The following is a 10,000-nucleotide window of genomic DNA, read 5'->3' as shown; positions in this document are numbered from 1 at the left end:
CAGGGATTTTCACTTGGAGAGAGCAGGCTGTCTGACCTCTCAATTCCTTGTCTCTAAAAATATTGGAGGTGTCATCAGTCATGCATCATTGCATCGCCAGTAGTACTACTCAGAACTGGTTTGAACCATTAGTACTACTCAGGACTGGTTTGAACCAGTAGTACTACTCAGAACTGGTTTGAACTAGAGGTTATATCACCTGTAGTACTACTCAAAACTAGTTTGAACCAGTAGTACTACTCAGAACTGGTTTGAACCAGTAGTACTACTCAAAACTGGTTTGAACCAGTAGTGCTACTCATAACTGGTTTGAACTAGAGGTTCTATCACCAGTATGACTAGTCAGAACTGGTTTGAACCAGTAGTACTAGTCAGAACTGGTTTGAACCAGTAGTACTAGTCAGAACTGGTTTGAACCAGTAGTACTAGTCAGAACTGGTTTGAACCAGTAGTGCTAGTCAGAACTGGTTTCAACCAGTAGTACTATATAGTACTATACACTCATGCAGGCACTCACTCACTCACGCATGCAGGCACTCACTCACTCATGCAGGCACTTACTCCTCATTTTCATACATGTATTTCACCATCACCCAGGGCACCAGGAAGATCAGAGGGGCACCTGCAGAGAGAATCACATTAAACACACCAACACAAAAACTAATAGACTACCTAACCCTGAGAGTGACTATATCTATAATATCTCTACTACCTAACCCTGAGACTGACTATCTCTATAATATCTCTACTAACTAACCCTGAGACTGACTATATCTATAATATCTCTACTACCTAACCCTGAGACTGACTATCTCTATAATATCTCTACTACCTAACCCTGAGACTGACTATATCTATAATATCTCTACTACCTAACCCTGAGACTGACTATCTCTATAATATCTCTACTACCTAACCCTGAGGGTGACTATATCTATAATATCTCTACTACCTAACCCTGAGACTGACTATCTCTATAATATCTCTACTACCTAACCCTGAGGGTGACTATATCTATAATAGATATACTCAGGTGTCTGGCTACCAAACAGATTACCAAATGCTCTGTCTTCTGGTATATAATGTGCTATGCTATGACAAATACACACCCTCCACCCCCTCATCCCCCTCCTCCCCCTCCTCACCCCAGCCAATACACAGGTAGATGTTGAAGTAGTTTCTCTCAGTGAACACGGTGATGACCAACAGGTTGTGGAGGTAGATGCCTTCCACCAGCAGCCAATAGCTGTTAGCCATGATACTGTACTGCATCATCACCACGGCGATACGACACCCCACCGCCGTCTACAGGACACAACACACAGAAAAACACGTTTCAAGACTTAACAAAACCCTTATAATCCTCCAGTATGGCTAAACAATGCTTCAGAGATCAAACCCTTATAATCCTCCAGTATGGCTAAACAATGCTTCAGAGATCAAACCCTTATAATCCTCCAGTATGGCTAAACAATGCTTCAGAGATCAAACCCTTATAATCCTCCAGTATGGCTAAACAACGCTTCAGAGATCAAACCCTTATAATCCTCCAGTATGGCTAAACAATGCTTCAGAGATCAAACCCTTATAATCCTCCAGTATGGCTAAACAATGCTTCAGAGATCAAACCCTTATAATCCTCCAGTATAGCTAAACAATGCTTCAGAGATCAAGCCCTTATAATCCTCCAGTATGGCTAAACAATGCTTCAGAGATCAAACCCTTATAATCCTCCAGTATGGCTAAACAATGCTTCAGAGATCAAACCCTTATAATCCTCCAGTATGGCTAAACAATGCTTCAGAGATCAAACCCTTATAATCCTCCAGTATGGCTAAACAATGCTTCAGAGATCAAACCCAATAATCCTCCAGTATGGCTAAACAATGCTTCAGAGATCAAACCATTATAATCCTCCAGTATAGCTAAACAATGCTTCAGAGATCAAAAACCCCACCTTATAACTGGCCTCCAGTATGGCTCAACAATGCTTCAAAACAAACCCTTGTAACTGGCCTCCACCCTGGCTAAACAATGCTTCAGAGATCAAACCTCTTGTTAATCCTCCAGTATGGCTAAACAATGCTTCAGCAAACAACAAACACACCCACCTTGTTGTTGACTGGCCACTTTACCACACCCTGGTCAACCCAACCCAAAACACCCACCTTGTTGTTGACTGGCCACTTTACCAACACCCTGGTCAGGATGGACAGAGCACCAAAACACCCACCTTGTGTGTTGACCTGCCACAGTTTACCTCACCCTGGTCAACTACAACCCAAAACACCCACCTTGTTGTTGACTGGCCACTTTACCTCACCCTGGTCAACTCAACCCAAAACACCCACCTTGTTGTTGACTGGCCACTTTACCTCACCCTGGTCAACTCAACCCAAAACACCCACCTTGTTGTTGACTGGCCACTTTACCTCACCCTGGTCAACTCAACCCAACACTCCCACCTCGTTGTTGAACGGCACATGGTTTTGACTGAGAGGACATTTCAGACAAACAACAACAACACACCTGGTGGGTTGACTGAGCCATGGTGGGTGGCTCATGGTCTGGCTGAACATCCTGGTCCTGTCCGATGGTGGGTGGCTGAGAGGACAACATGGCGTCCTGAGAGGACATCAGGATGGACAGAGCACTGCAGGATGAAGGATGCAAACAGGTTCATGGCTGGATGTTGTTCCTGAGAGGACATGGTGGAGCTGAGAGGTCCTGGTGGGTGGCTGAGAGGGTGGGTGGTGCTTCCTGTTAGGGGCTGAATGTCAACTGGCTGAGCAGGTGGGTAATATAACAGAGATTAAAGGTGGGTATGAAATTGGGTGGCTGATGGTCATCTGGGTGGCTACTGGTCAATAGGTGGCCAAACAGGTGGGTCAGTGGAGCTACCTTGGGTGGCTGAATGACATGTCCATTCAAATCAAACATGCTTCATTGACTGAGAAACATGGTGGGTGGCTGAGACCTCCATGAAGGACAGTGGTGGGTGGCTGAGAGGACATGGTGGGTGGCTGATGGTGGGTGGCTGAGAGGACATGGTGGGTGGCTGAGAGGACATGGTGGGTGGCTGAGAGGACATGGTGGGTGGCTGAGAGGACATGGTGGGTGGCTGAGGTCATGGACATGGTGGGTGGCTGAGAGGACATGGTGGGTGGCTGAGAGGACATGGTGGGTGGCTGAGAGGACATGGTGGGTGGCTGAGAGGACATGGTGGGTGGCTGAGAGGACATGGTGGGTGGCTGAGAGGACATGGTGGGTGGCTGAGAGGACATGGTGGGTGGCTGAGAGGACATGGTGGGTGGCTGAGAGGACATGGGGTGGGGACATGGCTGAGAGGTCATGGTGGGTGGCTGAGAGGACATGGTGGGTGGCTGAGAGGTCATGGTGGGTGGCTGAGAGGTCATGGTGGGTGGCTGAGAGGGACATGGTGGGTGGCTGAGAGGTCATGGTGGGTGGCTGAGAGGTCATGGTGGGTGGCTGAGAGGACATGGTGGGTGGCTGAGAGGACATGGTGGGTGGCTGAGAGGACAAGGTGGGTGGCTGAGTGGCTGAGAGGACATGGTGGGTGGCTGAGAGGTCATGGTGGGTGGCTGAGAGGTCATGGTGGGTGGCTGAGTGGCTGAGAGGACATGGTGGGTGGCTGAGAGGACATGGTGGGTGGCTGAGAGGACATGGTGGGTGGCTGAGAGGACATGGTGGGTGGCTGAGTGGCTGAGAGGACATGGTGGGTGGCTGAGAGGTCATGGTGGGTGGCTGAGAGGACATGGTGGGTGGCTGAGAGGTCATGGTGGGTGGCTGAGTGGCTGAGAGGACATGGTGGGTGGCTGAGAGGTCATGGTGGGTGGCTGAGTGGCTGAGAGGACATGGTGGGTGGCTGAGTGGCTGAGAGGACATGGTGGGTGGCTGAGAGGGACATGGTGGGTGGCTGAGAGGACATGGTGGGTGGCTGAGTGGCTGAGAGGCATGGTGGATGGCTGAGAGGACATGGTGGGTGGCTGAGAGGTCATGGTGGGTGGCTGAGAGGTCATGGTGGGTGGCTGAGTGGCTGAGAGGACATGGTGGGTGGCTGAGTGGCTGAGAGGACATGGTGGGTGGCTGAGAGGTCATGGTGGGTGGCTGAGAGGTCATGGTGGGTGGCTGGGTGGCTGAGTGGCTGAGAGGACATGGTGGGTGGCTGAGAGGTCATGGTGGGTGGCTGAGAGGTCATGGTGGGTGGCTGAGAGGACATGGTGGATGGCTGAGAGGACATGGTGGGTGGCTGAGAGGTCATGGTGGGTGGCTGAGGACATGGCTGAGAGGACATGGTGGGTGGCTGAGAGGTCATGGTGGGTGGCTGAGAGGTCATGGTGGGTGGCTGAGAGGCTGAGAGGTCATGGTGGGTGGCTGAGAGGTCATGGTGGGTGGCTGAGTGGCTGAGAGGACATGGTGGGTGGCTGAGAGGACATGGTGGGTGGCTGAGAGGACATGGTGGGTGGCTGAGAGGTCATGGTGGGTGGCTGAGAGGACATGGTGGGTGGCTGAGTGGACATGGTGGGTGGCTGAGAGGTCATGGTGGGTGGCTGAGTGTTTGGTGTGTGCATGGTCTGAGAGGTCATGGTGGGTGTGTGTGTGTGTGTGTGTGAGAGGTCATGGTGGGTGGCTGAGAGGACATGGTGGGTGGCTGAGAGGTCATGGTGGGTGTGTCATGTGTCTCTGTGTTTGTGTGTGTCTGTCTCTGTGTGTGTGTGTGTGTGTGTGTGTGTGTCTCTGTGTGTGTGTGTGTGTGTGTGTGTCTCTGTGTGGGTGTGTGTGTGTGTGTGTCCAGTGTGTGTGTCTCTGTCTGTGTGTGTGTGTGTGTATGTGTCTCTCTGGGTGTGTGTGTGTGTGTGTGTGTGTGTGTCTCTCTGTGTGTGTGTGTGTGTGTGTGTCTGTGTGTGTGTGGTGTGTGTGTGTGTGTGTGTGTGTGTCTCTGGGTGTGTGTGGTGTGTGTGTGTGTGTGTGTGTTACCTGAAAGTGATCAGGATTCCGAGCGCTAACACCAGAGCCCCCAGAGACAGAGAGTAGCCCACGGTGTACATGGTCCGGAACTTCTTGAGGATCTGACCATAGTGAGGCTACACACACACACACACACACACACACACACACACACACACACACACACACAGAAACAATAACAAACATTGCATTGGGAAAGTATTCAGAACTCTTGACTTTTTCCACATTTTGTTACATTACAGCTTTATTTTTAAATGTATTCAATTAAATGTTTTCCTCATCAATCTACACACAATACCCCATAATGACATCACACTACCCCATAATGACATCACACTACCCCATAATGACATCACAATACCCCATAATGACATCACACTACCCCATAATGACATCACACTACCCCATAATGACATCACAATACCCCATAATGACATCACACTACCCCATAATGACATCACACTACCCCATAATGACATCACAATACCCCATAATGACATCACACTACCCTACCCACATAATGACATCACACTACCCCATAATGACATCACACACCCCATAATGACATCACAATACCCCATAATGACATCACAATACCCCATAATGACATCACACTACCCCATAATGACATCACACTACCCCATAATGACATCACAATACCCCATAATGACATCACAATACCCCATAATGACATCACAATACCCCATAATGACATCACAATACCCCATAATGACATCACACTACCCCATAATGACATCACAATACCCCATAATGACATCACAATACCCCATAATGACATCACAATACCCCATAATGACATCACACTACCCCATAATGACATCACAATACCCCATAATGACATCACAATACCCCATAATGACATCACAATACCCCATAATGACATCACAATACCCCATAATGACATCTCACAATACCCCATAATGACATCACAATACCCCATAATGACATCACAATACCATCACATAATGACATCACAATACCAATGACAAAGCAAAAACAGGTTTTTAGAATTTCTTGCAAATGTATTAAAGACATACAACAGAAATGTGACATTTACATAAGTATTCAGACCCTTTGCTATGACACTCCAAATTGATGTGCATCCTGTTTCCATTGATTGGAGTCCACCTGTGGTAAATTCAATTAATTGGACATGGTTTGGAAAGGCACACACCTGTCTATACAAGGTCCCACAGTTGACAGTGCACGTCAGAGCAAAAACCAAGCCATGAGGTCAAAGGAGTTGTCCATGGAGCTCCAAGACAGGATTGTGTCGAGGCACAGATCTGGGGAAGGGTACCAAGAAAATGTCTGCAGCATTGAAGGTCCCCAAGAACATAGTGGCCTCCATCATTCTTAAATGGAAGAAGTTTGGAACCACCAAGACTCTTCCTAGAGCTGGCTGCCCGGCCTTGGAAAGGGAGGTGACCAAGAGCCCAATGGTACTCTGATAGAGCTTCAGAGTTCCTCTGTGGAGATGGGAGAAACTTCCAGAAGGACAACCATCACTGCAGCACTCCACCAATCAGGCCTTTATGGTAGAGTGGCCAGATGGAAGCCACTCCTCAGTGAAAGGCACATGAAGCCCACTTGGAGTTTGTCAAAAGGCACTTAAAGGATTCTCAGACCGTGAGAAACAAGATTCTCTGGTCTGATGAAACCAAGATTGAACTATTTGGCCTGAATGCCAAGTGTCACATCTAGAGAAAATCCCCTGGTGATCATCCCCTATGGTGAAGCATGGTGGTGGCAGCTCATCCCTATGGTGAAGCATGGTGGTGGCACCATCCCTATGGTGAAGCATGGTGGTGGCACCATCCCTATGGTGAAGCATGGTGGTGGCAGCATCAGCCTGTGTTTTTCAGTGGCAAAAAGTCGGACACTAGTCAGGATCGAAGGAAAGATGAATGGAACAAAGTACAGAGAGATCCTTGATGAAAACCTGCTCCAGAGCGCTCAGGCCCTCAGACTGGTCGAAGGTTCACCTTCCAACAGGACAAAAACCCTAAGAACACAGCCAAGACAACGCAGGAGTGGCTTCGGGACAAGTCTCTGCTCCAGATCGCTCAGGCCCTCAGACTGGTCGAAGGTTCACCTTCCAACAGGACAACAACCCTAAGAACACAGCCAAGACAACGCAGGAGTGGCTTTGGGACAAGTCTCTGCTCCAGAGAGCTCAGGCCCTCAGACTGGTCGAAGGTTCACCTTCCAACAGGACAACAACCCTAAGAACACAGCCAAGACAACGCAGGAGTGGCTTCGGGACAAGTCTCTGAATGTCCTTGAGTGGCCCAGCCAGAGCCCTGATTTGAACCTGATTGAACATCTCTGTAGAGACCTGCAAATAGCTGTGTAGCGACGCTCCCCATCCAACCTGACAGAGCTTGAGAGGATCTGCAGAGAAGAATGGGAGAAACTCCCCAAATACAGGTGTGCCAAGCTTGTAGCGTCATACCTTGTAACATCGTCTTTTCAGTTTGCTGCAGCTAGCGACTGCAACGAGCTGCAACAAACACTCAACCTGGACAGTTTTTATCTCAATCTCTTCATTCAAAGACTCAATCAGGGACACTCTTACTGACAGTTATGGGGTACTGTGTGTAGATTGATGAGGGGAAAAACAATTGAATCCATTTTAGAATAAGACTGTAACGTCGGAAAATGTGGAAAAATGTAAGGGGTCTGAATACCTTCTGAATGGTCTGTACATTTAGCCTACACACCTCAGTACACTCACACTGATGAAAAACATGCATCAATTCTATACACCCTTCCCATCATGTCTATATGATGATATTTTATCCACAGCATTTCCCGAGCCTCACTCACAAGAGACACATCATTTTCACCTGAGCAGGATCATTAGCATCACACTCGCTCGTGTTCTTCTGGGGAACCCAGTGGCCGTCCGCGTCACACTCCCTGTACACCGAACCATGCTGGACTGGAACAGACACACATTACAGGTAGACTGTCATTCACTGACCCAAGCAGACTTGTTACCCTTTCACACTACCTATCACTCTAACTTGACAGAAGTTTCAGATATTTGACAGGAGTTTGGTATTTATTGAACGTGATATAGAAGCTATTCACCAATCAACAAACCAATCAATTCATCAATCAGCATCAACCTTCACCTTTGTGGTGCCAGGGCAGGTACCAGGGACAGGACACACTGACAGTAGTGTTGGCGAGTCCATCGGGCCAGCAGGCATACATGTCAAAGGTTCTGTTACACACAACACCTACAGGAAACAGTTACAGAACATCTCTTTATCTGGGGAAACAATTACTGTTGATCGGAACACATCCTGTCCAATCAGATCTGTGAAGAGGGAGGGAATATCTTCCTGGAATAAAGGATAGACATGTTTATTTGACCTTTATTTGACCTTTATTTAACCAGGCAAGTCAGTTAAGAACAAATTCTTATTTTCAATGACGGCCTAGGAGAACAGTGGGTTAACTGCCTGTTCAGATTTGTACCTTGTCAGCTCGGGGGTTTGAACTTGCAACCTTCCGGTTACTAGTCCAACGCTCTAACCACTAGGCTACCATGTATCTACTGCCACAGCTGACCCTCCCCGGGAGAGCAGAATGGAGGACCTTCATCTTCCCATAATGCACGGTGCTACACAGTGTTTATGGTGTGAGTGTGCGTGCAGGCGTGTGCGCGTGTTTCTCACCAGTGAGCGGCGGTTCTCTGCTGTGATTGCGGCTACACTCCTCCGTGTACATCACCCATCTCTGCATCAACGCCTTTAATGGCTTAGCTGGGGACACCTGGGGGACAGAGAGACAGTTAACAGATAGACAGGGACACCTGGGGGACAGAGAGACAGTTAACAGATAGACAGGGACACCTGGGGGACAGAGAGACAGTTAACAGATAGACAGGGACACCTGGTGGACAGACAGACAGTAAACAGATAGACAGGGACACCTGGGGGACAGACAGACAGTAAACAGATAGACAGGGACACCTGGGGGACAGACAGACAGTAAACAGATAGACAGGGACACCTGGGGGACAGAGAGACAGTTAACAGATAGACAGGGACACCTGGTGGACAGACAGACAGTAAACAGATAGACAGGGACACCTGGGGGACAGACAGACAGTAAACAGATAGACAGGGACACCTGGGGGACAGACAGACAGTTAACAGATAGACAGGGACACCTGGGGGACAGAGAGACAGTAAACAGATAGACAGGGACACCTGGGGGACAGAGAGACAGTTAACAGATAGACAGGGACACCTGGGGACAGACCAGTTAACAGATAGACAGGGACACCTGGGGACAGAGACAGTTAACAGATAGACAGGGACACCTGGGGGACAGAGAGACAGTAAACAGATAGACAGGGACACCTGGGGGACAGAGAGACAGTTAACAGATAGACAGGGACACCTGGGGGACAGAGAGACAGTAAACAGATAGACAGGGACACCTGGGGGACAGAGAGACAGTTAACAGATAGACAGGGACACCTGGGGACAGGCAGACAGTAAACAGATAGACAGACACCTGGGGGACAGAGAGACAGTTAACAGATAGACAGGGACACCTGGGGACAGACAGACAGTAAACAGATAGACAGGGACACCTGGGGGACAGAGAGACAGTTAACAGATAGACAGGGACACCTGGGGGACAGAGAGACAGTTAACAGATAGACAGGGACACCTGGGGGACAGACAGGCATAGAGACAAACAGGCAGAGAGACATACAGGCAGAGAGACATACAGGCAGAGAGACAGATAGGCAGAGAGACAGACAGGCATAGAGACAAACAGGCAGAGAGATGGAGAGACAGACAGGCAGAGAGACATACAGGCAGAGATACATACAGGCAGAGATACAGACAGGCAGAGAGACAGGCAGAGAGATGGAGAGACATACAGGCAGAGAAATGGAGAGACAGATAGGCAGAGAGATATACAGGCAGGGAGACAGATAGGCAGAGAGACAGATAGGCAG

The 10,000-nt window shown here is 48.9% G+C and overlaps 1 protein-coding gene across 1 annotated transcript in view; it reads right to left on the bottom strand.

Annotated features, from left to right (window-relative positions):
- LOC121845377 (glucagon receptor-like) overlaps positions 1-10,000 on the bottom strand; it is a 47,234-nt gene that overhangs the window by 36,391 nt on the left and 843 nt on the right. Inside the window, exons 2-8 of the mRNA XM_042316628.1 lie at positions 8,700-8,796; positions 8,151-8,258; positions 7,860-7,954; positions 4,999-5,105; positions 2,530-2,653; positions 1,146-1,305; positions 562-622 (exon numbers count right to left, since the gene is read on the bottom strand). Of these exons, the coding sequence (XP_042172562.1) occupies positions 562-622; positions 1,146-1,305; positions 2,530-2,653; positions 4,999-5,105; positions 7,860-7,954; positions 8,151-8,258; positions 8,700-8,796 (752 nt within the window). The remainder of the gene's footprint in view (positions 1-561; positions 623-1,145; positions 1,306-2,529; positions 2,654-4,998; positions 5,106-7,859; positions 7,955-8,150; positions 8,259-8,699; positions 8,797-10,000) is intronic.

Source organism: Oncorhynchus tshawytscha, unplaced genomic scaffold (genome assembly GCF_018296145.1).
Source record: "Oncorhynchus tshawytscha isolate Ot180627B unplaced genomic scaffold, Otsh_v2.0 Un_contig_5150_pilon_pilon, whole genome shotgun sequence".
Lineage (NCBI taxonomy): Eukaryota > Metazoa > Chordata > Actinopteri > Salmoniformes > Salmonidae > Oncorhynchus > Oncorhynchus tshawytscha.
Note: the sequence above shows the minus strand (reverse complement) of the source record. Positions and strands in the feature narration are given on the sequence as shown.